This window comes from Arachis hypogaea, chromosome 4 (genome assembly GCF_003086295.3).
Source record: "Arachis hypogaea cultivar Tifrunner chromosome 4, arahy.Tifrunner.gnm2.J5K5, whole genome shotgun sequence".
NCBI lineage: Eukaryota > Viridiplantae > Streptophyta > Magnoliopsida > Fabales > Fabaceae > Arachis > Arachis hypogaea.
In genome coordinates, this window is record NC_092039.1 from 124,755,318 (window position 1) to 124,783,165 (window position 27,848).

The window sequence follows — 27,848 nt, forward strand, 5'->3', positions numbered from 1 at the left end:
TTAAACCATGCAACTGCATCATCTTTTGAAAAGACTTGAAAAGACATGACCTCATAAAAGAAAGATTTTATTTGATTTTAAACTAAAACAGAAAATTAATTTTGAAAACCCCCTTTTTTGAAAAAAAATAAATCAAACTAAAAATCTTTTTGGACCAGAAAATATTAAATGAAAACCTTTTCAAAAAAATGAAACACACAAGCCAACAAAAAATTATCAACCAAACAAAAATGTAACATTCATATTTGGGCCTATAGATGGTTGGATTTAAGGAAACATATAGGACCACTCATGATCTGAATTTTTTTGAGGTTGGCCCAGATCAATTATCACTTGAAGCAAGCTTAGAAAAACGCAGATTGAAGGTAACATTCATCACCTGCCCAGAATTGTCTCATCCTTGTTTTTGAGACAAAAACTCCAACAAACACATCAGCAACTTTCAAACAAAGAATCATAACTTAAAATACCTATACTAGTCCTAAGCATGCAGAATCTGTCCTCAGGTAGTGGTTTAGTGAAAATATCTGCCAATTGCTCCTTTGATTTAACAGATTGAATGCTAATATCCCCTTTTTGAACATGTTCTCTTATTGAATGAAATTTCACTTCAATATGTTTAGTCCTAGAGTGCAAAACTGGATTTTTGAAAATATTAATAGCACTCATATTATCACACAATAAGAGAATATTTTCAGTATTTAACTTGTAATCAGCAAGCTGTGTTTTTAACCATAAAATTTGAGAACAACATGAAGATGCAGCTATATACTCAGCCTCAGCAGTGGATAACGCCACTGTTGGCTGTTTCTTACTTGACCACACATTTAAGGACTTTCCAAGGAAGCAACATAAGCCTGAAGTGCTCCTTCTATCAACTCTATCACCCGCAAAATCTGCATCACAATAACCAACTGCAGAAAAATTATCAATCTTAGGATACCAAAGACTAAAATTGGATGTGCCATGAACATATCTAATGATCTTTTTAACTGCTGAAAGATGTGACTCTTTAGGTTTGGATTGGAACCTTAAACACAATCCAACACTTTGCACAATATCGGGTCTAGAGGAAGTTAAGTACATAAGAGAACCAATCATTCCTCTATACCTAGTCTTAGGGGTGTTCAAAACCGAACCAGACCGAATAAAACCGGTCAACCGAACCGAAAAAACCGAGAACCGAATAAACCGAAAACCAAAAAAACCGAAAAAATTATATTTTGCTGTTTTTATGCGGTTCGGTTCGGTTTTCGGTTTTGATACTAAAAACCTTAACCGAACCGAACCGAACCGGTCAACTAAAAACCATAAAAAACCATTCGCCCCCCACCCCCAAACGGCCCAAGCCCAACCCATCAGATAACCCTAAACCACTAACTCACTAACTCCTATTCTCCTACCCTAGCGCAGCCAAGAAACCTCATTACCCCAACCCTTCCCAGCCCCCTCCCAGCAGCGCCTCCTAGCCCCGCCTCCCAGCCCCTCCCACTCCCAGTCCCGCGAACAAGCGCCTCCCAGTCCCGCGAACCAGTGCCTCGCAGCAACGCCTCCCAGCCGCGCCTCGCAGCAATGCCTCCCAGCAGCGTCGGACCAGCCACCCAGTAGCGCCGGACCAGCCCCTTCCAGCATGCAGCACCTCCCAACACCGAACACCAGATATGGAGGATCCAACTCATCCAAGTCAGGTATTAATTTGAATTATTTTTGTTTCATGTTCAGTGAATTTTCGTTTGAATTTCTGGTCATTGTTAAATAATTTTATTTTGTTTGAATTTATGCTTTTGTTTGAATAATTTCTGTTCTTTGTTCAGTGTAATTTTGTTTGAATTTATGCTTTTCTTTGAATAATTTTTGTTCTATGTTCAGTGTATTTTTGTTTGAATTTCTGGTAATTTTACATGTTTTCATCTTCAAATTATATTAAACTTGCATAGGGCAGCACAACAGACAGCACCCACGATCAACACAGCACCTTGCCACTTCCACCCAGCAGCCGATTCAAGTGAATATGGAGCCCGAGCCATCTATTCAGGTAATGTTTAGCTGTTTACCATTCTTGTTCAGTTTAGTGTTATCAGTTTATTGTTAAGGTTTTGTTCAGTTTATTCTTGATAATTTGTTATTGCTGGAATGCTGGATAATGGTTATTGATTTATTGTTCAGTTTATGTTGGTAATTTGGTCTTGCTTGTTATTGATTTCTTGTTCAGTTTAGGGTTATCAGTTTATTGTTCAGGTTTTGTTCACTTTATTCTTGATAATTTGGTATTGCTGGAATGCTGGTTAATGGTTTATTGTTCAGTTTATGTTGGTAATTTGGTCTTGCTTGTTATTGATTTCTTGTTCAGCTTAGGGTTATCAGTTTATTATTCAGGTTTTGTTCACTTTATTCTTGATCATTGCTGTTTATTGATTTATTGCTGACTTGGTAATTTGGTACTGTTGTTGCCTTGTTGGTTATTGATTCATTGCTGGTTATTGATTCATTGTTGTGACTTGGTTAATTTGGTTAAGAGAACTTCTAGGCAGTGATGAACATTATTGTTATAGGCAATTTTTGGTAGTGATACATTGTTGCGCTATCTATAATGATGAACATTATGACTTGTTTAACTTTCATTTATGTTTTCTGCCTTTATTTTGCATGTGCAGGTTTGGGGCTGATGTGATGGAAGTAGTTGCATCTTGGACAAAAGCCTTGTGCGTTGACATCTCTCAAGGCGGCATACCAAATCATGTTGATGATGTCAAAGCTGAAGCTAGTGACTTAGGAAATAAAGTTTTATCTAATTGGAGTGTACTTCACATTAGGACAGGCAATGGTTTCCTTCTCCAAGAATTAGCTAAACAGGGTATGGTATTTCTTGTGATGTTCTGCACTTTTAGTAATATATGCTGTATAATTCTTTTATATAAAAAAAGAGAAAAGAAAGACTTTGTAAAAGTTAGCAAATTTCTGAATTACTATTTATTATAACAAAATGTGTATTGTTGGAAATCGGAAGGCATGTGAATCTTGTGCCATATAAATTTGTTCATACACAAATATATTTAATTGCTAATTAAATGAGAATTCCATAGCATCAAAACCAAGGTGTGAATATGTGAAAATCATGAAAAACAAAGATATATTCAAGTAAACAAAGAAAGTTGCTACATAAAGGTGGCATGGAAATGTATATACTAATACTATTATATGCTTTTTTGGAGGGAAGTACACTTATAAGATATATTACTCTTGCTACCTTTCCAAGTTCTCTGATTTGACTGGCACGGATTATAGTGAAAGGGCCATCAGCCTTGCTCAAAGCGTTGCTAATCGTGATGTATTTTTTTTAATTGATTGAAAAAACCGAATAAACCGAACCAAACCAAACCGATTTTAATTGGTTTGGTTTGGTTCGGATGGCTTCGATAAAAAAACCGAACCAAACCGAACCGCAGTTTAATTACACAATCGGATCGGATGACTTTTTCTTCAAAAACCGAACCAAACCGCACCGCGAACACCCCTACCTAGTCTTATGTACATCTTTTTCAGTTTCTCCCTTATCTAATTTAGAATTAGGGTGCATGGGAGTTCCCATTGGTTTGGCATTTTCCATACCAAATTTCTTAACTAATTCCTTGGCATACTTCTCTTGATGAATGAAATATCATTTTCAGTTTGTTTAATTTGCAGCCTAAGGAAAAAATTAAGTTCACCCATCATACTCATGCCAAATTCACTTGTTATGAGTTTTCCAAATTCAGAACAAAGGGATTCATTGGCTGATCCAAAAATAATGTCATCAATATATATTTGGACTAGAATAAAAGAATTATTAGAATTCTTGATAAATAGAGTTGTGTCTGTGGTGTCTCTTTGAAAATCATTTTTCAAAAGAAAAGAGCTAAGCCTCTCATACCAAGCTCTAGGAGCTTGCCTTAAACCATAGAGAGCTTTAGATAATTTGAATACATGATTAGAATGCTCTTTATTTTCAAAACCAGGTGGCTGCTCCACATACACTTCTCTATCTATCACACCATTTAAAAATGCACATTTCACATCCATTTGATCTAATTTAAAACCACAAAATGCAACATAAGCTAAGAGAAGTCTTATGGCTTCCATTCGGGCAACAGGGGCAAATGATTCATCAAAGTCTATTCCTTCCTCTTGGTCATATCCTTGTGCCACAAGCCTTGCCTTGTTTCTTGCAATGCTGTCATCTTCTCCTAACTTGTTCCGAAATATCCACTTGGTGCCGGTCACTTTCTTTCCGCTTGGCCTTGGAACCAAAGTCCACACTTTGTTCTTCTCAAACTCAAGAAGCTCATCCTCCATTGCTTTAACCCAAGAGGGATCACTAAGGGCTTCTTTGATATTCTGAGGCTCCATTTGAGAGAGAAGGACAATGTTTGTCTCTTCATTGGCCTTTCTAGTTGAGGACCAAGTTCTAACTCCATGAGAGACGTCCCCAATAACAAATTCCTCAGAATAGTTCTTCAAGAATCTCCATTCACGAGGTCTGGTGGACTTGGAGGCAGATTCAGGTACCAATTGATTCTAGGTGCTGCTGGCTTCAAGATTTCCTTCAAATTCATGAGACAAAATGAAATTGTCTCTCAAATTTTTAGCAACTGCAGTTTCTGGTTCAGGTTGAACAGAATTTCTATTTTCACAGTTTCAACGTCCTTTTGAGCTTGCTTTCCTGCATCCTAATCTTCCAAAATACTTTGCACCAAGTTAGTATCACAAAATGTAACATGTATGGACTCCTCAATAATCCTAGCATCTTGATGATAAACCCTATATGCTTTACTAGTTGTGGAATATCCTACAAACAAACACTCATACGCCTTTGGATCAAATTTACCCAAATTATCCTTGTTATTTAAAACAAAACATTTGCATCAAAAGATGTGCAAGTAATCTAAGTTTGGTGGGTAGCATTTTCAAAGTTCATAAGGGGTTTTCTTCAAAAATTTTCTTATGATTGTTCTATTCAAAATGTGGCAAGCTGTGTTAACCACTTCAGCCCAAAGGAATTTTGGAACATTATTCTCACAAGGCATAGCTCTCGTCATCTCTTGTATGCTTCTATTTCTTCTTTCCACCACACAATTTTGTTGTGGTATCTTTGGACAAGAGAAGTTGTGAAATATTCCAAATTCCTCACAAAAGGATTCAAATAAATTGTTTTCAAATTCAGTTCCATGATCACTTCTTATTGAAGAAATCTTCAAATCCTTTTTATTTTGAATTTTCTTGCAAAAAGGTTCAAAGGCCGAAAAAACTTCATTTTTGTGTGCAAGAAATAAAACCCAACCAAACCTAGTATAGTCATCCACAATCACTAAACTATAATATTTACCACCTAGGCTTTGAACAATTGTGATGGGAATAGGAAAAGAAAAAAATTTAGAATTAAAGTAGAACTCATAATTGACTGTAAACAATAAAAAAATAATGCTCCAAAATTAATGTAAACAGAACAAAATGTACTTTGGAAAATATGCTACTAAAATACTAAATAAAATTGAGCCTTAAAAGTAGTTTTGGTTTGATGCTAAGCGAAAAAATCTTGAGAGAATATATAATGAAAAAATTGGTAAAGTAATAAAATGAATATTTTATTATTATTAAATTTGTAATTTTTATTGTATATGAATTTTATTATTTTAATTTAAGGATAGTTAAACATTTAGTTATTTACTTTGTCCATTAAAAAAAGCTCATAATTAACCATAAAAAAATAGAAAATAAAACTCTAAAATTAAATATAATGGGAGAAAAAAATATACATGAAAGACAGTGCTACTAGTGGAATTTAAAGTGTTTTCACTTTTTAACCTAAACGAAAGTAAATGTGGAGAGAAATTAGGAATTATTTTTATAACTATCAAAATTATTTATTTGGTTCAATCTGTTTCGTTAAGATATTAGAAAATTTTTAATAATAATAAATTTTTTTAAATAAAAATAAATTCTCTCAATTTTTTTAACTGTTTTATCAATGCTAATTTTTTATTATTTAATATTTTTTGTCTTACTTAAAAAATATATAATTATTGATTAGAGATTATATTTTACAAAATAATTAAAAAAATGGAGAGAATAGGAATGAATCCATTCCCTTCTCAAATACATACAACACAATTATCAATTTATCATTACAAAAATGGTAGGCTCATTGTTATAGGTATTGTTATCTGGTTATCCCGGCTGCAGAACCAATGCTAATTTCATTGCAATCTAATCAAGTAAAATTTGACATGAATATAGTGTTTCAGCTCCTACATAGCCTTCAGATTGCAAGCATCTAATTTCGTTACCAATAACAACAGCTACTACAAAAATACCATATGTCCCACTAATTTTCTCTTATCTTGTGCATTGAGAGCCTGTTAGGTTAAGCTGTTTATGTTTCCATATGGTATGGTCATTTTGACTTTAATTCTTTAATCATGAGGATTTGATAGCAACAGAAAAGACCTTAGAATGTAAATATAAGAAAGTATACGTTCCAGGCAAATTCTGTTTCCATTTCCATTTGTTGACTTTGTGGAACGCGTTAAGCGAAGAAAAAGAGATGCAATTATAATGAAAACATAAGAAGTTAAGCAGCAGAATAGGTGGGTACAGAACCAAACTAGTGATTATTTGATAAGTATCTGTATATTTCCCCCATTATTTCTATCACTGATTTCACAAAGCGGAAATTGCTCAAGATATATTACTTCTGTGACAGTGTGAGAGTCCCAATAGATCAGAATAGAAATAATCGTTAATCTCATCTATCTGTCTAGTGTCTCAGATTGGAATAATGGTCGTCAAATGTTTATGCTTTGGTGATTCAAAGAAGGAGAAAAATTATCCGACAGTAATAGAAGAGCTATGCCATCGATTTTCCTTTGAAGATCTTAGAAAATCAACCAACAACTTTGACAATAAACTAGTAATTGGGTGGTCACCGTTTGGTGATAAGGTATACAAAGGTTGTCTCAAACATAATGATGCTGCGGCTGATCATACCATTACATTGAAGGTGATGGTGCCTCATTACTCCATCCAAGGTTCACTTCAATTCAAGAAGGAAATTGAGGTGCTGTGTCAGCTTCGTCACCCTAATATAATCTCTCTAATAGGCTTTTGCGACCAAGAAAAGGAAAAGATTGTTGTGTCTGAGTACATGGCCAATGGATCACTTGGTGATTACTTGGGAGATGGGATTAGGAATAACCAACCACTTTCATGGAAGAAAAGACTAGACATCTGCATCGGAGTAGCCCGAGCTCTACACTACCTTCACTCAGGAACCAAGCGTGCTATCATTCATCGTGGTATAAATCCAAATAATATTCTTTTGGATAAGAATATGATGCCCAAACTTGCAAATTTTGGGATATCAGTGCAGGGAGCGTCTCTACATTGAAGCCAAAGGAAATCAAAGTAGATATGATTGTAGGTACATGTAAATGCATGGCTCCGGAGTATGTCATGAATGGTATTGTTACTGATAAATGTGATGTTTTCTCCTTTGGCATGGTTCTACTAGACGTGGTAGGCCATAAATATAATGAAAGGCAAACTCTTGAGGAGACAATGGATCCAATTCTGAAAGGAAAGATTCCACCAGAATGTTGGCAGGTATTCACTAGTGTCATACAGAGATGCTTGCAGCACGAACCAGATGAGCGACCTACAATGGGCGAAGTTGAGATATTGCTTGAGAATGCTCTCTCATTGCAGGAACAAGCTGATATTACAAACACCAATGCGGCTCACTATACTCTATTATCCACTACTTCTTTGTCCGATATATTTTCACGTTGTATAAGTAATGATCATCTGACCTTTGATGCTTCAATGGAGGAAGGCTTTTTCTCGGAAGAAAGTAGTGACTAAGAACAAGTTTCAGCTGAATTTCATGTCCTCCTTTTACTAATCCTGTTTCTGTTTCCTTCTTTGCTGCCTGTTAAATGTCAAATATGTATACAAATATTATTATTGTTGTTATTGTTTTTGTTCATGTATTCAAATAAAACTCTTAACGAGAAGGGTGAAATATATATGAGATTTTCAAAAGAAAAAAGCGACATGTACAACAATTTTATGTTATGTCAGTCAGCAATTTAATATTTTTAATCCAGCAGTTTAACAATATATTTTTAGCAAATACTTTTAAGTTATCTAACGATTGGATAAAAGAAATAAATTCTACAATCATCTAGCATTATGGTATTGAAAATTGCCAGTGCTTCGGTATAGTTCTAGCAAAAGTGCTAAGCACGATTACGAATGAGAACAATTTTCAACAAGTTTCACCTAAATTTGATGGATCTTTTTTTTATTTTATTTTTATTTTTTGTTTTTAAAAGGCTATAAATCTATTCATGTTTTAGTTCCTTCCTTGCTGGCTGTAAAATTATGCACGTGTTGCCTAGCAAGGCTAATTTTTTTGGATGGCGTAAGATGGGTGATATTTTTTTGATATGGTAATTTTAAGTATTTTTTTAAAATATGGAAGGTAGTTAGATTCGATTTTTATTTTTTAAATTTTTTATTTTTTTAAGTAATATTCCGAATGTTCGATTTTTATACTCTTATAAATCAAAGAGTCCAATTTTTGTACCTGGCACAAATTGATACCACATTTAAGAATAATACTCTAACCATCTATAATATAAAAAAACACCATTCTCAATTCAATATAAAAAATAAAAAGTGAGCAATTAAACATACTCTCTCTCTCTATTCTCTAAATCTCTACTGTCCTAGAAATCAAAGGAAAGCTATTTTTAGAATAAGTTTGCTCGTCTTAATTTTCGATCGCTTATCTACTCTTACATTGTGAATTTATAATTGCAGTATAGGTAGAAACTTTAGTAATCATAAAGCACCAGAGATAAACATTGCAAAATAAATAAAAATGAAGACAATTCTCCGAAACATGTGTTGAAATATTAGAATTCGAATAACATTGTTCCACTTATAACAATGAAACATGTCTTGTGCATTGACAGCATGTTAGGTTAAGCTGTTTATGACTTTATGTTACCATATGGTATGGTCATTATGACTTTAATTCTTTAACCATGAGGATTTGATAGCAACAGAAAAGATCTTAAAATGTAAATATAAGAAAGCATACGTTCCAGAAAAATTCCATTTCCATTTCCACTTGTTGACTTCGTGGAACGCATTAAGCGAAGAAAAAGAGTTGCAATTATAATGAAAACATAAGAAGCGAAGCAGCAGAGTAGGTGGGTACAGAACCAAACTAGTGATTATTTGATAAGTATCTTTATATTTCCCCCAATATTTATATCACTGATTTCACAAAGCGGAAATTGCTCAAGATATATTACTTCTGTGACAGTGTGAGAGTCCCAATAGATCAGAATAGAAACAATCATTAATCTCATCTATCTGTCTAGTGTCTCAGATTGGAATAATGGTCCTCAAATGTTTACGCTTTGGTGATTCAAAGAAGGAGAAAAATTATCCGACGGTAATAGAAGAGCTATGCCATCAATTTTCCTTTGAAGATCTTAGAAAATCAACCAACAACTTTGACGATAAACTAGTAATTGGGTGGTTACCCTTTGGTAATAAGGTATACAAAGGTTGGCTCAAACATAATGATGCTGCAACTGATCATACCATTACATTGAAGGTGATGGTGCCTCAATACCCCATCCAAGGTTCACTTGAATTCAAGAAAGAAATTGAGGTGCTATGTCAGCTTCGTCACCCTAATATAATCTCTCTAATAGGCTTTTGCGACCAAGAAAAGGAAAAGATTGTTGTGTCTGAGTACATGGCCAATGGATCACTTGGTGATTACTTGGGAGATGGGATTAGGAATAACCAACCACTTTCATGGAAGAAAAGACTAGACATCTGCATCGGAGTAGCCCGGGCTCTACACTACCTTCACTCAGGAGCCAAGTTTGCTATCATTCATGGTGATATAAATCCAAGTAATATTCTTTTGGATAAGAATATGATGCCCAAACTTACAAATTTTGGGATATCATTGCAGGGAGGGCTCTCTACATTGAAGCCAAAGCAAATCAAAGTAGATATGATTGTAGGTACATCTGCATTGATGGCTCCGGAGTATGCTATACACGGTATTGTTACTGCTAAACGTGATGTTTACACCTTTGTTTTGGTTCTACTACACATGGTAGGCCATAATGTGTTAAACTACTTAATTCAATATGCAGAGCACACTCTTGAGGAGACAATGGATCCAATTGCTTGGAGTACAAAGCAGATAAGCGACTATTGCTTGACCATGCTCTCTCATTTCAGCAACAAGCTGATATTATAAGGAATGTTGCTCGCTATACCTTATCATCCACTACCCCTTGTTATTGTCGACAGCGATATAATGATCATGAATCACTACCCAGATAGTGCTGGATCTTTTCTACTCATCTAATCAATAGTTTTTATGGATGCTCTGTTTTCTTTTCGTTATTCTGGTTCTAAAAACACAATATGTATAGTTCTCACATAGGTTTGCACTAAATGAGGCATATAATGTTACACATGATTCGTGGTGATCTATCGAGCAATATATAACATCTCAAATAGATTAAGAAAAGAAAGAATAAGAGGAACTTATTGCTAGTACACGTTAACTTAAAATGTTAACTTGCATTTTGATCCTGCAATCAATATCCCAGAAATCAAAGCAAATTAAAGTTGTGTTTAGAATAGGTTTAATCAGGACTTAATACAATGACTAATCCACTTTCGTTTGTGAACTTATAATTGCAATTATACAGTGATTTATATTAAAAGTACCGCACTATTAAATAAAACTCGAGAGACCATCGGATAGTAAATATACTCGGAAGCACCTGAATAAAATAAAGTTGAATGCCATACATAAAAATGTAAAATTTACACCACTATAGTGATTATATCAACATATAAAGTTTAATTAAGTTCAATTAACATACCATGGCCCATGAAAGAAAGACCTACGAGCACATGCTCTATAAACATTGAAGAATTCAAGTGGCAAACACAAACATCCCAACTGTAGTTCCAACAAACAAAATACTGAAATACTTGCTACAAAAGTCCCAACCGAATTGACAAACTAACAATTAGTTTACATGTTAAATCTAATATTGATGTGTGATATTCTGTGCAGACATTATAACTCAACCAAGGCAATATTGAATAAAGATAAAGCAGATAATATAAGAGATTTGATTTAACTAGAGGAAACTCTATCTGCACTTTCAAATGTTCCACTTTTTGGCATTCATAGTTGGAAGGGAAATCAAACTTTAATGCAAAAGCAAAAATAAAACAAAATTCTCTCGAAGCTTCTTCCAGCTAAACTTGCCAATACTACACTTTATTTACAACATAATTAAGTGTCTCTGTGTTTGAGTCATTCGCTCCTAGTTCTCTTTCCTTGTTTGACATCGTTCTTCTGATTCTGATGGCCTGTAGAAAAGATAAGCACCGCATTAGACATGAAAAAAGAAATAATTTAAAACCCCCTCAGCACAAGAATAGGCTTCAGGAAGCAAGACAGTGATCAATTATTCCATAAGCATCGAAAAATTCAAACAGCCAAACCCCGCATCTGATTGCAACTAGATGCATAATGCATCTTGCTAGGTATTTTTAATTAATCACAAAGCAATGAAAACTATGAGAAATAACATAGTGCAATCCTTAGGAGAATAGTTACATACCATTATTCTTCTGCTTCTCCTTATCCTTATCCTTAATCTCATTAGGGACTGGCACCAGACTCTCTGTGTATACAATGTAGCTTGTGCGGTCCTTACACAACCAACAAGACCAACCTTTAAAATGTCCCAGATGACGGCAATCAAAACATTTGAGTTGGAGGAGCTCTCCTCTGACATTAGATTTGGCAAACCTTAAGTAGCTATCTATAAATTTCAGACTAGAATCTAGTGCAACAATGTCACTACCATTGGATAAGCACAGAGGCGCAGACTGTTCACCACCACCAGAAATCTGATAGAAAGTCCAAGATGAATGCACTTTGTATTCTTTCATCACCCATATGTTAGTTTTATCGCGATCATAAGAATACAAGGCCAGGCACCCTCCTAGTAGGACGAGATGAGTGGGATTGAGATAACCCATCACTTGTTCAGGCATAGATATGGTTGAGAAACTCCTTTCCTTCAAATCAAATATAAGAATACTATAATCTCTAACTCTAAGAGTGCAAGACGACTAATGAATAGCGCCATTCAAGAAGAACCCTCTAGATTCCCAGTTGTTCCTACCCAAGGGTTTGGAAAGTGCAAAATCAAGATTAATCCATGAATTGGTTCTCAAAGACAGGCAATCAAAGTGCTCATGGCCATTCTTATCCATAGAAGCTACAACAACTAAGTAGTCATCCTGTGAGGCATTGTAACCAAATCCATACAAAATCGCACCATAGGGAAGCATAAACCACTTGGGATAACAATGAGAAAAAATGTGAGAGTGGGATACTCTTTTGCTGGATCCAGTCACTGGATTCCATACGACAAAAAAATGCGGGGCTCGGTGTAAGAGAACAAGCCCTCTGCAGGAGCACATAACTTCAAAATTATAATGTGTTTTCATCTTGAAAGGGAGAGATACCTCTTTTACTGCAGTAGAACTCTTGTGGCGGTGAAATACTGCGTCAATGTCAACGGAGAAAGCCTTAGAGTAGTCATCTATGAAGAGGCATACATGGGTGGATGCGGCAGAGAGGTGAACATGCGATTTCGCAAAGTCGGGATCGGAAATGAGAGTGTTCCATATCTTCGAAACGCACTTGAGGCGACCGAGTTGTTTGAGCGGAACCCTAAGTAAGATTCTGTGAATCAGCTCAAGAGGGAGAATATCGTGAATGCTCTTGCTCTTGTGATTCTCATTCTGCTGTTGCTTCTTCTTCTTCTTCTTCTTCTTCTCCATGGTCGATTGCTGTTTTGGTTTGTTCTCTGTTGTGTGCTGCTGCTTCTTCTTCTTATCCATGCTTGGAAATTGAAATGAAATGCTGAGCTTTTCGCAATTCGTATACCAATTCACTCAGCCCCGAGATTTTAAGTTGGGTTAAAAACAGAGGACCAAGGAAAGGGAAGAGTCAGTTCTGAATTGGATTTTGGGAAAAAAATTGTTTTTTTATTTTTTAAAAAATATTTAAAAAGTTATTTAACATTTAGATCATATTTATTTTTTTAAAAGATTAAAAGTATTTTTAATTTTATTTGGATAAAAAAATATTTTTTTAATTAAGTAACATAAAAGAGATATTAAAAAATAAAACTTGTATGGTTTTTTATTCTTAAAAAGCTTTTAAACTATATTCATAATTATACAAAGATAAGACATTCTTATTACAATTACATATAACTAAAAAAAATTATTACAATTGTGATGGAAATAGGAAAAGAAAAAAAAGTTAGAATTAAAGTAAAACTCATAATTGACTATAAACAATAAAAAAAAATAATGCTCTAAAATTAATGTAAACGGAAAAAAATGTACTTGAAAAATATGCTACTAAATAAAAATGAGCCTTAAAAGTACTTTTGGTTTGATGCTAAGCGAAGAGAATGTAAAATAAAAAAATTGGTAAAGTAATAAAATGAAAATTTTATTATTATTAAATTTGTAATTTTTATTGTATATGAATTTTATTATTTTAATTTAAGGATAGTTAAACATTTAGTTTTTTACTTTGTCCATTAAAAAAAGCTCATAATTAACCATTAAAAAATAGAAAATAAAACTCTTCCAAGCTTATAGAAATGGAAGTTTCCAAGATTGAAACCGGTTCAACCAAGCCACCTTCTTCTTCTTCAATATAAAGGCCGGTTCGGACAGAGAGAATAGAGAGGAAAAACTCAAAGCAAATCAACATGCATATACCGCTCTCTCATCCCTTCTCATCAAGCTTCATCAATCTGAGCCTTTCATCTTGACTTTGTCCTCAAGAAAAAATTCTAACCCTTGATGAACTCTTGAGCCTTGACAGTTCCATCTGTCCAATTTTTGCTTCTTCCTCCACGTAGCTACAGTAACTACCTTCTGTCTTGGATGAACAAGAGTAGAAACGAGCTTCACCACAGAGATCTTCTTCTTTGACTGAGACCAATTGCTTATACTTTTGGCATGGAGATCTTGAAGCTTCTTCTTCACATCTTACCTTTAGTGGCAAAAATCTCAGTCACGCCATGCTTTAGATCTTCTTTTCTCAAAGGCCATCTTCACTCTAACCTTTTTTCTTCTTCTAGCTTCACTATTTTTTTTGATAGCTTCTTCTTTCTTTCCTATTTGACATGACCGAATGCAAAGAGAGAGAGAGAGAGGAGAAAGAAGAGAGAAAAAACTTTGGATGCAATGAATGAAATTAAAACTAATTAAATTTCACCTTCCATTCTCCTATGCATAGTAATGTGTGAAGTCATTGAAAGCAATCAAATCACTTTTAATTTTCTTTTTCTTTTTACCAATGCATGTAATTAAACCAATTTAATTTTAAATTCCATTCCACAAAAGAAAGTTGGTACCGAACTCATCATGCTCCACTACTTTCTTTCTTCTTTCAATTTCGGACCAAAACTTGTTGGTCTCACATCTAAAATTAATTTGGACTTCATATTAGTTTTCTGACCAATAAGCATTTGTTTATGCATCAAAAATAATTTAGCCACTTTGTTTGGAATTATTTTTGCACTAAGGTCGAATATTTTCTCATCATATTGGACTCATGTAAATTTTAGTCCAATAACAAAAAATCTGCACACTTGACAAAATTATTAAACAATTAATTAGAATAAAAAATCAAATTAATAATTTTATAATTAATACTTTTAATGATATTTGATCATCATCATATTTCAAATTTTTTAAACTCAACATGTATCTTTATTAAACATTTGAGAAAAAAATTAGCGTTTTCTCCTTAATTAAATTTTATTTTGATATAAGCCCAAATGATTGGAGGTCTTCTATGTATCATTTTTGCTTTATTTATCCCACTACTTGAAAATTGATTGTAATTTAGTTTCGAGAATTGGAACTATCATTTTAAAACACTGAAAATCAAATTATTATATATTTAAAACTTAAAATAAATATTTTGCTTTGGTACAATGATTAAACATTAAATCAATGAGACAAAAACTAGGACTTATTAGGCGAAATTCTTATAAGAAATATGTGAAGATACTTTTATTATAAATGATTTTTAACTAATTTTCTCTAATAAATTAATATATAATTTATTTTTTATGATAGGTTAATTAGTTGCTTCTTTGATTTGATTATTAACTTCACTTTTATTTTGGATTGTTAAAAGTTAACCAAAATTAATTAGTATTTCAATTATGACAGAGTCCGTAGGGATGTGCATGGGTCGGGTGAAATCGGGTTTGATGTGACACAGACCTGACCCGAAAATATATATCGGACCTATTTGTTAGACTCGAACCCGGCCCTAAACCTGTTGAAACCTATAAACTTTTGGGCCACGATTATACTGGGTAAAAACCGGGTGAAAACCGGGCCGTTGACATTATATTACCTTGATACCTTCTTGTAAGTTAGCATGTAAAAATATCCAAATTTTCAAAACTCCAACCATTAATTGACATGGTAAAATTCACTTAGAAAAATATAACAAGAACCAACTCTTCTCTAAAATTAAAGTATAACCATAATCAATACTAATATTGCCTAATAACACCAAATATTTAAATCAATACAAATAACACAATATTATGCATTAGTCTAAAGTCTTATGCATTTTAAACATAAAATATTAACTTATAGCCTTATATACAATGACTAATAACACAAAATATTAAGATTTACAATACTTAAATTCTACATAATAATAGCCATCATCCATCACTAATAATACAAAATATTAATTGTGTATAATGACCGGGCCACCGGGCCGATTTCGGGTGGCTCGAGCTATCGCCTGGACCCGACCCGAAATAATGACTGGGTCTATTTTTGAGACTCTTACCCAACGATAAACCGGATGAAATTACACCAAATTAGCCCCTAAAATGTTCGAGACCGGGGCGGATCTTCGGGTTGGGTCGGACCATGCACACCCCTAAGAGTCCGTAATTATTTAAAAAAAAAAAAACACAGCGATGAAACGGAACCATAGTAAACATATAAATACAATTTTTATTATAACAGGGAATTGATGCAAAAACCGTTCATTATTTGTGCATTATTAGGGATGTTTCGAGTGTAATTTAGTTGAATTTTAAAAAAAATCATTCAATCTGAATATTTATTTTATGTGCGATGTGGTTTTAATTAAATAATTTTTTTTGAAAATCTGACTCGATTCGATCCTATTACAAACAATTTTAAATCAGTTTGAATTTGTGATTTTTTTAAATAAAAATAATAATTTAGTTTATAAAGTTAATACTGCATGACATAGTATAAATGCACATTACTAAAGTACTAATAATCCCATAAACATTATAAAGTAACATGTCCAACAATCTATCATAATAAAACATAAATTCCATAAACATTATAAAGCAACTTGTTGAGTAATTCATCCAATAAATTCAACAAGACTTGATAAAATAATAATTCTTCAGCATAAAAACAAGTTTCAACAATACAAAATTAAATAACATAACAAGTCTTAATATAAATATAACATAAAAATTTCAAGTTGAGAAGTGAAGCACTGATCACTACTCAAATTCACCATCAGAGTTTTCTTCATCTATTAGTTGAGAAATTAGCTCAAATTCTACAATAAAATATAATAAAATAAATATCAGTAACTTAAACATATTATCAAGTAGTAAAGTTAATCAATATATGTAGACAAAAAAAAAAAGAATTCAATCAACAAAAATAGAATATTTAATTTAACACAAAGTTTAACAAATTTTAATCAACAAGACCAGATTGTCAAAAATAACAAGAACAACACAAAGTTTAACAAAAACAAGAACAAATTCCTCTAAAACAATACAAAATTAAACAAAAACAAGTACAAACATATCGAAAAGAGGAGGCTGCAGCAGTGTCACTGAGAAGAGAGGCAGTGAACGGCATTATTGAGAAGAAGAGGCGGCGGAAGGCGTGTGATAGTGAGAGTGAGTAAGTGAGAGCGAGTGAGATAAGAATACGAGAGAGGAGTTTTTTTTTTAGGTTAGGGTTTATATTTGTGGGGATTGGGGTATGCGACACTCCTAAGTACTAAGGGTCTTATTATCATCATTATATTTAATATTTATAGGAAAAGTATTGTTATAGGAAAAGTACAGGGAGTCAAATGTCTACTGGCCAAGAATCGAACAACTCAATTAATAATGATTAATTTTAAATTAATTTTTTAAATTCAAAATTTAATTAATTGACATTAATGACATTTTTGAATCAAAACTTACTTTAATTTGTTTTTCTTTCCACTCACCATTTACCATACAAAACTACAAATCCTAATCCCTCTTTCCAATGCCCCACACTGCCGCGGTTTCATCCTTGCACCGCTAGCGTCGACGCTACACCGTTCGCGCAGGAAAGACAACCACCATCGTGCTTCTAGTTCACCCTCCTCGCATCCCATCACAACTCCCCATCGCTCGCCACTCGCACCCAACAACTCTCAATCCGTCGCGACACAGCCACCACCATGTCCCCATTGGCGACGCGCGATCAACTACTCCGATTCATGGTGACTCCTCCACTCGTCGCAACGCGCTACCGCGAATGTCCCCACTGTCCACGCAACGCCGTCCAAGACGTCGTCGCCGGCCACCCTGCAGCTCTTCTTCTCCTCCTCCTATTTGGTTTTGAATGATTTTTTTTAACTAGTTTTTTATACTTCTTTTTTTTCTACATTTAGGATGATTCTTTTTATTAATTTTGAATAATTCTTTTTCCTATTTTTTGTATGTTTTTTTCTTAGGATTTGGATGATTCTTTTTATCAGTTTTGAATGATTTTTTTCTATGTTCGGTATGTTTTTTTTCTTAGGATTTAGATCATTCTTTATCTTATGTTTTGTTGTTTTTGTTTTTTGGAGTTTCGAAGTTTTTTTTTAGAAAAAATAATTAGTGTTTGTGTAATAAATGGTAAAAGATGAATTAGAGTAAGAAGAGACAATTAATAATTATTAATTTTATATCTTTTAAAAAAATTTTAAATAACCACTAATTAATAACAATTAATGTCATTAATTAATATAGAATATAATTTAAAAATATTTTTGGATTTTTGTTGGTTAGACCCCTCTTGATTCAGTGGTAGGATTGATATTTATATTATCATTTTTATATACACAATATGAGATTTGGGTTGGTTCAGTTTGATTGTACATAATAAAACTACAAACCGAACTGAACCACAATAAAACCAATCCTAAAATTGAGTAATTTGTTTCGATTTTCGGTTTGGATCGATACAATTTCGTAATTTTTTTTGAATCGGTTTAAATTTGAATACTCCTATGCATTGCTATTAAAAAATATAAATAATATAGCTTCTTCTATATTATTCTATTTTTTCCCCTAAAAATGACTTTAAAAAAAATTTGAAAATTTTAAGTTGGGATAATATTTTTTTAAAAATTACACAAGAATTCAAATGGAAAGTAACAAACCATAGTTAAGTATTAATTTTGATCAAATTTAAGCAATCTAAATTAACAATATAATTAATAACTAAATTAAAAATTAATCAATTAAAAATTAACATGTCACATAGAATAAATTATATATTAATTTACGAAAAATTGGCTAGAAATTATAATTTGCAAAATGAATTTTATCATGGTTTAGAAATTTAGTTTAATTAACTTAATTAAGGTTAAAAACAAAGGACCAATGAAAGGGAAGAGTCAGTTCTGAATTGAATATTAAAAAAATTATTTTTTATTTTTTAAAAAATATTTAAAAATTTATTTAACATTTAGATCATATTTATTTTTTCTTTAAATATTAAAAGTATTTTTAATTTTATTTGGATAAAGACATTTTTTTTAATTCAGTAACATAAAATACATATTAAAAAATAAAACTTGTATGCTTTTTTATTCTTAAAAAGCTTCTAAACTATATTCATAATTATACAAAATAAGACATTCTTATTACAATTACATATAACTAAAAAAAATTATTACAATTGTGATGGGAATAGGAAAAGAAAAAAATTTAGAATTAAAGTAAAACTCATAATTGACTATAAACAATAAAAAAATAATGCTCTGAAATTAATGTAAACAGAACAAAATGTACTTGGAAAATATGCTACTAAATAAAATTGAGGCTTGAAAGTACTCTTGGTTTGATGCTAAGCGAAAAAATCTTGAGAGAATATATAATAAAAAAATTGGTAACGTAATAAAATGAAAATTTTATTATTATTAAATTTGTAATTTTTATTGTATATGAATTTTATTATTTTAATTTAAGGATAGTTAAACATTTAGTTCTTTACTTTGTCCATTAAAAAAAGCTCATAATTAACCATAAAAAAATAGAAAATAAAACTCTAAAATTAAATATAATGGGAGAAAAAAAATATACATGAAAGACGTGCTCCTAGTGCAATTTAAATTGGAAAGTGTTTTTACTTTTAACCTAATCGAAAGTAAATGTGGAGAGAAATTAAGATTAAAAAAAAGTATTTTTATAATTATCAAAATTATTTATTTGGTTCAATCCCTTTTATTAAGTCATTAGAAAATTTTTAATCATAATTTTTTTTAAATAAAAATAGATTCAATCAATTTTTTTAATTGTTTTGTCAATGGTAATTTTTTTATTATTTAATATTTTTTTGTCTTACTTAAAAATATATAATTATTGATTAGAGATTATATTTTATAAAATAATTAAAAAAAAAGGAGAGAATAGGAATGAATCCATTCCCTTCTCAAATACATACAACACAATTACACAATTATCAATTTATCCTTACAAAAATGGTGGGCTCATTGTTATAGGTATTGTTATCTGGTTATTCCGGCTGCAGAACCAATGCTAATTTCATTGCAATCTAATCAAGTAAAATTTGACATGAATATAGTGTTTCAGCTCCTACATAGCCTTCAGATTGCAAGCATCTAATTTCGTTTCCAATAGCGACAGCTACTACAAAAATACCATTTTGTCCCACTAATTTTCTCTTATCTTGTGCAAATTTTGGGATATCAGTGCAGGGAGCGCTCTCTACATTGAAGCCAAAGGAAATCAAAGTAGATATGATTGTAGCTATATGTAAATGGATGGCTCCGGAGTATGTCTGGAATGGTATTGTTACTGATAAATGTGATGTTTTCTCCTTTGGCATGGTTCTACTAGACGTGGTAGGCCATAATGAAGGGCAAACTCTTGAGGAGACAATGGATCCAATTCTGAAAGGAAAGATTGCACCAGAATGTTGGCAGGTATTCACTAGTGTCATACAGAGATGCTTGCAGCACGAACCAGATGAGCGACCTACAATGGGCGAAGTTGAAATATTGCTTGAGAATGCTCTCTCATTGCAGCAACAAGCTGATATTATAAGGAATGCTGCTCGCTATACCTTATCATCCACTACCCCTTGTTATTGTTAAGAGCGATATAATGATCATGAATCACTACCCAGATAGTGCTGGATCTTTTTCTACTCATCTAATCAATAGTTTTTATGGATGCTCTGTTTTCTTTTCGTTATTCTGGTTCTAAAAACACAATATGTATAGTTCTCACATAGGTTTGCACTAAATGAGGCATATCATGTTACACATGATTAGTGGTGATCTATCGAGCAATATGTAACATCTCAAATAGATTAAGAAAAGAAAGAATAAGAGGAACTTATTGCTAGTACACGTTAACTTTCGCTTTAAAATGTTAACCTGCATTTTGATCCTGCAATCAATATCCCAGAAATCAAAGCAAATTAAAGTTGTGTTTAGAATAGGTTTAATCAGGACTTAATTCAATGACTAATCCACTTTCGTTTGTGAACTTATAATTGCAATTATACAGTGATTTATATTAAAAGTACCGCACTGTTAAATAAAACCCGAGAGACCATCGGATAGTAAATATACTCGGAAGCACCTGAATAAAATAAAGTTGAAAGCCATATATAAAAATGTAAAATTTACACCACTATAGTGATTATATCAACATGTAAAGTTTAATTAGGTTCAATTAACCTACCACGTCCCATGAAAGAAAGACCTACGAGCACATGCTCTATAAACATTGAAGAATTCAAGGGGCAAACACAAACATCCCAACTGTAGTTCCAACAAACAAAATACTGAAATACTTGCTACAAAAGTCCCAACCGAATTGACAAACTAACAATTAGTTTACATGTTAAATCTAATATTGATGTGTGATATTCTGTGCAGACATTATAACTCAACCAAGGCAATATTGAATAAAGATAAAGCAGATAATATAAGAGATTTGATTTAACTAGAGGAAACTCTATCTGCACTTTCAAATGTTCCACTTTTTGGCATTCATAGTTGGAAGGGAAATCAAACTTTAATGCAAAAGCAAAAATAAAACAAAATTCTCTCGAAGCTTCTTCCAGCTAAACTTGCCAATACTACACTTTATTTACAACATAATTAAGTGTCTCTGTTGTTGAGTCATTCGCTCCTAGTTCTCTTTCCTTGTTTGACATCGTTCTTCTGATTCTGATGGCCTGCAGAAAAGATAAGCACCGCATTAGACATGAAAAAAGAAATAATTTAAAACCCCCTCAGCACAAGAATAGGCTTCAGGAAGCAAGACAGTGATCAATTATTCCATAAGCATCGAAAAATTCAAACAGCCAAACCCCGCATCTGATTGCAACTTGATGCATAATGCATCTTGCTAGGTATTTTTAATTAATCACAAAGCAATGAAAACTATGAGAAATAACATATTGCAATCCTTAGGAGAATAGTTACATACCATTATTCTTCTTCTTATCCTTATCCTTATCCTTAATCTCATTAGGGACTGGCACCAGACTCTCTGTGTATACAATGTAGCTTGTGCGGTCCTTACACAACCGACGAGACCAACCTTTAAAATGTCCCAGATGACGGCAATCAAAACATTTGAGTTGGAGGAGCTCTCCTCTGACATTAGATTTGGCAAACCTTAAGTAGCTATCTATAAATTTCAGACTAGAATCTAGTGCAACAATGTCACTACCATTGGATAAGCACAGAGGCGCAGACTGTTCACCACCACCAGAAATCTGATAGAAAGTCCAAGATGAATGCACTTTGTATTCTTTCATCACCCATATGTTAGTTTTATCGCGATCATAAGAATACAAGGCCAGGCACCCTCCTAGTAGGACGAGATGAGTGGGATTGAGATAACCCATCACTTGTTCAGGCATAGATATGGTTGAGAAACTCCTTTCCTTCAAATCAAATATAAGAATACTATAATCTCTAACTCTAAGAGTGCAAGACGACTAATGAATAGCGCCATTCAAGAAGAACCCTCTAGATTCCCAGTTGTTCCTACCCAAGGGTTTGGAAAGTGCAAAATCAAGATTAATCCATGAATTGGTTCTCAAAGACAGGCAATCAAAGTGCTCATGGCCATTCTTATCCATAGAAGCTACAACAACTAAGTAGTCATCCTGTGAGGCATTGTAACCAAATCCATACAAAATCGCACCATAGGGAAGCATAAACCACTTGGGATAACAATGAGAAAAAATGTGAGAGTGGGATACTCTTTTGCTGGATCCAGTCACTGGATTCCATACGACAAAAAAATGCGGGGCTCGGTGTAAGAGAACAAGCCCTCTGCAGGAGCACATAACTTCAAAATTATAATGTGTTTTCATCTTGAAAGGGAGAGATACCTCTTTTACTGCAGTAGAACTCTTGTGGCGGTGAAATACTGCGTCAATGTCAACGGAGAAAGCCTTAGAGTAGTCATCTATGAAGAGGCATACATGGGTGGATGCGGCAGAGAGGTGAACATGCGATTTCGCAAAGTCGGGATCGGAAATGAGAGTGTTCCATATCTTCGAAACGCACTTGAGGCGACCGAGTTGTTTGAGCGGAACCCTAAGTAAGATTCTGTGAATCAGCTCAAGAGGGAGAATATCGTGAATGCTCTTGCTCTTGTGATTCTCATTCTGCTGTTGCTTCTTCTTCTTCTTCTTCTTCTTCTCCATGGTCGATTGCTGTTTTGGTTTGTTCTCTGTTGTGTGCTGCTGCTTCTTCTTCTTATCCATGCTTGGAAATTGAAATGAAATGCTGAGCTTTTCGCAATTCGTATACCAATTCACTCAGCCCCGAGATTTTAAGTTGGGTTAAAAACAGAGGACCAAGGAAAGGGAAGAGTCAGTTCTGAATTGGATTTTGGGAAAAAAATTGTTTTTTTATTTTTTAAAAAATATTTAAAAAGTTATTTAACATTTAGATCATATTTATTTTTTTTAAAAGATTAAAAGTATTTTTAATTTTCTTTGGATAAAAAAATATTTTTTTTAATTAAGTAACATAAAAGACATATTAAAAAATAAAACTTGTATGGTTTTTTATTCTTAAAAAGCTTTTAAACTATATTCATAATTATACAAAGATAAGACATTCTTATTACAATTACATATAACTAAAAAAAATTATTACAATTGTGATGGAAATAGGAAAAGAAAAAAAGTTAGAATTAAAGTAAAACTCATAATTGACTATAAACAATAAAAAAAATAATGCTCTAAAATTAATGTAAACGGAAAAAAATGTACTTGAAAAATATGCTACTAAATAAAAATGAGCCTTAAGAGTACTTTTGGTTTGATGCTAAGCGAAAAAATCTTGAGAGAATGTAAAATGAAAAAATTGGTAAAGTAATAAAATGAAAATTTTATTATTATTAAATTTGTAATTTTTATTGTATATGAATTTTATTATTTTAATTTAAGGATAGTTAAACATTTAGTTCTTTACTTTGTCCATTAAAAAAAGCTCATAATTAACCATTAAAAAATAGAAAATAAAACTCTAAAATTAAATATAATGGGAGAAAAAAATATACATGAAAGACGTGCTACTAGTGGAATTTAATCTTGTAAAGTGTTTTAAATTTAACCTAAATGAAAGTAAATGTGGAGAGAAATTAGGATTAAAAAAAAGTATTTTTATAATTATCAAAATTACTTATTTGGTTCAATCTCTTTTATTAAGTCATTAAAATTTTTTTAATAATAATAAGTTTTTTTTAATAAAAATAGATTATCTCAATTTTTTTAATTATTTTGTCCATTGTAATTTTTTATTATTTAATATTTTTTGTCTTATTTAAAAAATATATAATTATTAATTAGAGATTATATATTATAAAATAATTAAAAAAAATGGAGAGAATGGGAATGAATCTGTTAAGCTTAGTTTGATGATTGGGCAAACAAATGATGACAAACATTGGTTGGATTAAAGTCTAATATTATCTAATGTGGATGCTAGTGATGCAGGTCCAAAATGTCTAATTTCATAGTGCATCAGCCACTTCTAGTGATACACAACATGGGTCCATTATCCTTTTCTCAGCCCAACAATGTTGCTTAAGTATTCCTTGAGTGCTTCAAATCAATGCACAAGCCCAAGGCACTTAATAAGCACCGTTCAGTAAAAACTAAAAGGTTATGCATTTGCTAAAGTGAAAAATGGGCATCTGTCTTCATCATGGAGAAAGGAGGACAGCTGGAACAAAAAGAAAATAATAACACAACAAGAATAGCTGTGGCTCTAGCAAAGCAACAAAACATAAAGATATCAGCAAATAAAAAATGCAGAAGATCACAAGTAAAGTTTGGAAGAGCAAAACAAAAACTCAGAGCTATGGACAGCAGTTGGAATGACTCAAATATGAAAATACTTTACATGCCAAAGAAGACAACAACTCCAAAAACAGCAAAAGTTGGTGGATTAAACCCTCCAACAAGCAGCGTTGGTGGAGCAGGATGGAAAAAGGACTGCATGCCATAGGAGACAGTTCCAACGGGTTGATGATACGAGAAATTGGAAGAAGCAATGAAGAACAAAGTGGTAGAGCAAGCTGATTCTATAAAGGAAGCCTCACTTCAACACTTGAAAACAAGAAAAAGAAAACACATACAGAGCACCATCTCATACATTGAGCTGGAATATTTTTCTTCTACTCAAGCTTAATTCTGATATTTGTGTTATGGCTGTCTTGCGTTATTTTCTGTTTTGAAAAAAGGCAATTATGTGAGGTTCAAAAGCCAAGAGAGAAAAGGTAAGAGTGATGCAAAATAGCCACTGTTTTTCAGATATAATTTGGGTGTATGAACTAGGATTAGTTCCCCTTATCAAGTTGGGTTAGCACTTGGTGAGAATTGAATCTGTGTAGATTCCTTTTCTAAGTTGGGTTAGCACTTTGGGGTTGTTAAGTTTTGGTGAAGAAAGCTTGGGATAGATACTAGTTGAATTAAGGAGTAATTCAATAAGTATTAGTATATGTAATCTGAGGATTATAGTGAAAATTTCACCATGGTTTGTGGTGGAGACTGGACGTATGATTCATGATACTGAAAATCCAAACCAGGATACATGCTGGCCCCTTTCTCTTCTTCTCTGCTCTTTTAATGTTTTGCGTATGAGATAATTTCAAATAATCTCCTGCAACTTAAGCTTCCACTGCAACATAGTTTAAAACTCTAAATTTTAAGCTAACTTGATTCAACCTCTTTTTCAAGTTCGTCTAGAACCATCAGAATCCATTCCCTTCTCAAATACATACAACAAAATTATCAATTTATCATTACAAAAACGGTGGGCTCATTGTTATAGGTATCGTTATCTGGTTATCCCGGCTGCAGAACCAATGGTAATTTCGTTGCAATCTAATCAAGTAAAATTTGACATCAATATAGTGTTTCAGCTCCTACATAGCCTTCAGATTGCAAGCATCTAATTTCGTTTCCAATAGCAACAGCTACTCCAAAAATACCATATTGTCCCACTAATTTTCTCTTATCTTGTGCATTGAGAGCCTGTTAGGTTAAGCTGTTTATGTTTCCATATGGTGTGGTCATTTTGACTTTAATTCTTTAACCATGAGGATTTGATAGCAACAGAAAAGACCTTAAAATGTAAATATAAGAAAGCATACGTTCCAGCCAAATTCCATTTCCATTTCCATTTGTTGACTTTGTGGAACGCGTTAAGTGAAGAAAAAGAGATGCAATTATAATGAAAACATAAGAAGCGAAGCAGCAGAGTAGGTGGGTACAGAGAACCAAACTAGTGATTATTTGATAAGTATTTGTATATTTCCCCCACTATTTCTATCACTGATTTCACAAAGCGGAATGCGAGAGTCCCAATACATCAGAATAGAAATAATCATTCATCTCATCTATCTGTCTAGTGTCTCATATTGGAATAATGGTCCTCAAATGTTTATGCTTTGGTGATTCAAAGAAGGAGAAAAATTATCCGACAGTAATAGAAGAGCTATGCCATCGATTTTCCTTTGAAGATCTTAGAAAATCAACCAACAACTTTGATGATAAACTAGTAATTGGGTGGTCACCCTTTGGTGATAAGGTATACAAAGGTTGTCTCAAACATAATGATGCTGCAACTGATCATACCATTACATTGAAGGTGATGGTGCCTCATTACTCCATCCGAGGTTCACTTCAATTTAAGAAGGAAATTAAGGTTCTATGTCAGCTTCGTCACCCTAATATAATCTCTCTAATAGGCTTCTGCGACCAAGAAAAGGAAAAGATTGTTGTGTATGAGTACATGGTCAATGGATCACTTTGTGATTACTTGGGAGATGGGATTAGGAATAACCAACCATTGCCATGGAAGAAAAGACTAGAGATCTGCATCGGAGTAGCACGTGCTCTACACTACCTTCACTCAGGAGCCAAGCGTGCTATCATTCATCGTGGTATAAATCCAAATAATATTCTTTTGGATAAGAATATGATGCCCAAACTTGCAAATTTTGGGATATCAGTGCAGGGAGCGCTCTCTATATTGAAGCCAAAGGAAATCAAAGTAGATATGATTGTAGGTACATGTAAATGGATGGCTCCGGAGTATGTCTGGAATGGTATTGTTACTGATAAATGTGATGTTTTCTCCTTTGGCATGGTTCTACTAGCCGTGGTTGGCCATAATGAAGGGCAAACTCTTGAGGAGACAATGGATCCAATTCTGAAAGGAAAGATTGCACCAGAATGTTGGCAGGTATTCACTAGTGTCATACAGAGTTGCTTGCAGCACGAAGCAGATGAGCGACCTACAATGGGCGAAGTTGAAATATTGCTTGAGAATGCTCTCTCATTGCAGCAACAAGCTGATACTACAAACACCAATGCTGCTCACTATACTTTATTATCCACTACTTGTTTGTCCGATGTATTTTCAGGTAGAAACTCAAGTAGAGTCACATTTACGCTGAGAGCCATTAGATAAGAATTTAGTCAAATCAGTCAAATTATTTAATGGCTCTCAACTATCAACTTCATGTGAAGTTGACTGTACCTGAGTTTTTACCATATTTTCAGGTTGTATAAGTAATGGTGATCTGACCTTTGGTGCCTCAATGAAGGAAGGCTCTTTCTCGGGAAGTAAGTAGTGACTAAGAGCAAGTATTAGCTGAATTTCATGTGTTTCTTTTGCTAATCCTGTTTCTGTTTCCTTCTTTTATTGATGTTGTTGTTGTTGATGTCTTCAAATAAAACTCTTAACGAGAACGGTGTATTATCTATCAGATTTTGCCTCTGCGTCAATATGGTTCTAGCAGAAGTGCTAAGCAGAATGACATGAATTTTTGATAAGTTTCACCTAAATTTGATGGATC

At 33.0% G+C, this 27,848-nt stretch overlaps 4 protein-coding genes, 1 long non-coding RNA gene and 1 pseudogene across 5 annotated transcripts; 4 read left to right on the plus strand and 2 right to left on the minus strand.

The window, feature by feature from the left end:
* Window positions 1-1,304: 1,304 nt before the first annotated feature.
* Window positions 1,305-3,000, plus strand: LOC112797909 (uncharacterized). Its single transcript, XR_003199880.3, has 3 exons — window positions 1,305-1,688; window positions 1,938-2,035; window positions 2,655-3,000. It is a non-coding gene; the product is annotated as an uncharacterized lncRNA (long non-coding RNA).
* A 3,664-nt stretch (window positions 3,001-6,664) lies between these two features.
* On the plus strand, window positions 6,665-8,001 carry LOC112794485 (putative receptor-like protein kinase At5g39000; annotated as a pseudogene).
* Window positions 8,002-9,245: 1,244 nt separating this feature from the next.
* Window positions 9,246-10,632, plus strand: LOC112797913 (putative receptor-like protein kinase At5g39000). Its single transcript, XM_025841022.3, has 2 exons — window positions 9,246-10,127; window positions 10,224-10,632. Exons 1-2 carry the CDS (start codon window positions 9,446-9,448, stop codon window positions 10,328-10,330), a joined length of 789 nt encoding a protein of 262 aa, XP_025696807.1. The 5' UTR covers window positions 9,246-9,445; the 3' UTR covers window positions 10,331-10,632.
* A 577-nt stretch (window positions 10,633-11,209) lies between these two features.
* Window positions 11,210-13,173, minus strand: LOC112797910 (uncharacterized). The gene is made up of 3 exons (XM_025841020.3): window positions 12,637-13,173; window positions 11,721-12,183; window positions 11,210-11,466 (listed from the first exon to the last, which is right to left on the minus strand). Exons 1-3 carry the CDS (start codon window positions 13,012-13,014, stop codon window positions 11,411-11,413), a joined length of 897 nt encoding a protein of 298 aa, XP_025696805.1. The 5' UTR covers window positions 13,015-13,173; the 3' UTR covers window positions 11,210-11,410.
* A 6,938-nt stretch (window positions 13,174-20,111) lies between these two features.
* LOC112797914 (receptor-like protein kinase FERONIA) lies at window positions 20,112-27,837 on the plus strand. The gene is made up of 2 exons (XM_025841023.2): window positions 20,112-20,491; window positions 26,450-27,837. Exons 1-2 carry the CDS (start codon window positions 20,240-20,242, stop codon window positions 27,458-27,460), a joined length of 1,263 nt encoding a protein of 420 aa, XP_025696808.1. The 5' UTR covers window positions 20,112-20,239; the 3' UTR covers window positions 27,461-27,837.
* Window positions 21,427-23,656, minus strand: LOC112797911 (uncharacterized). Its single transcript, XM_025841021.3, has 3 exons — window positions 22,861-23,656; window positions 21,945-22,407; window positions 21,427-21,690 (listed from the first exon to the last, which is right to left on the minus strand). The coding sequence occupies exons 1-3, from the start codon at window positions 23,236-23,238 to the stop codon at window positions 21,635-21,637; spliced, it is 897 nt and encodes a 298-aa protein (XP_025696806.1). The 5' UTR covers window positions 23,239-23,656; the 3' UTR covers window positions 21,427-21,634.
* Window positions 27,838-27,848: the final 11 nt, after the last annotated feature.

What these genes read in the sequence shown, in the direction of transcription:
- LOC112797914 (XM_025841023.2), top strand. Translation starts at nt 20,240, where the DNA reads ATGATTGTAGCTATATGTAAATGGATGGCTCCGGAGTATGTCTGGAAT. An exon ending in AGCGACCTACAATGGGCGAA is followed by an intron (nt 20,492 to 26,449) that starts GTTGAAATATTG and finishes GGTGATTCAAAG; the next exon opens with AAGGAGAAAAATTATCCGAC.
- LOC112797913 (XM_025841022.3), top strand. Translation starts at nt 9,446, where the DNA reads ATGGTCCTCAAATGTTTACGCTTTGGTGATTCAAAGAAGGAGAAAAAT. An exon ending in TCCGGAGTATGCTATACACG is followed by an intron (nt 10,128 to 10,223) that starts GTATTGTTACTG and finishes TTCAATATGCAG; the next exon opens with AGCACACTCTTGAGGAGACA.
- LOC112797910 (XM_025841020.3), bottom strand. Translation starts at nt 13,014, where the DNA reads ATGGATAAGAAGAAGAAGCAGCAGCACACAACAGAGAACAAACCAAAA. An exon ending in GTTCTACTGCAGTAAAAGAG is followed by an intron (nt 12,184 to 12,636) that starts GTATCTCTCCCT and finishes TTTGATTTGAAG; the next exon opens with GAAAGGAGTTTCTCAACCAT. An exon ending in GGAGAAGCAGAAGAATAATG is followed by an intron (nt 11,467 to 11,720) that starts GTATGTAACTAT and finishes TCTTTTCTACAG; the next exon opens with GCCATCAGAATCAGAAGAAC.
- LOC112797911 (XM_025841021.3), bottom strand. Translation starts at nt 23,238, where the DNA reads ATGGATAAGAAGAAGAAGCAGCAGCACACAACAGAGAACAAACCAAAA. An exon ending in GTTCTACTGCAGTAAAAGAG is followed by an intron (nt 22,408 to 22,860) that starts GTATCTCTCCCT and finishes TTTGATTTGAAG; the next exon opens with GAAAGGAGTTTCTCAACCAT. An exon ending in GGATAAGAAGAAGAATAATG is followed by an intron (nt 21,691 to 21,944) that starts GTATGTAACTAT and finishes TCTTTTCTGCAG; the next exon opens with GCCATCAGAATCAGAAGAAC.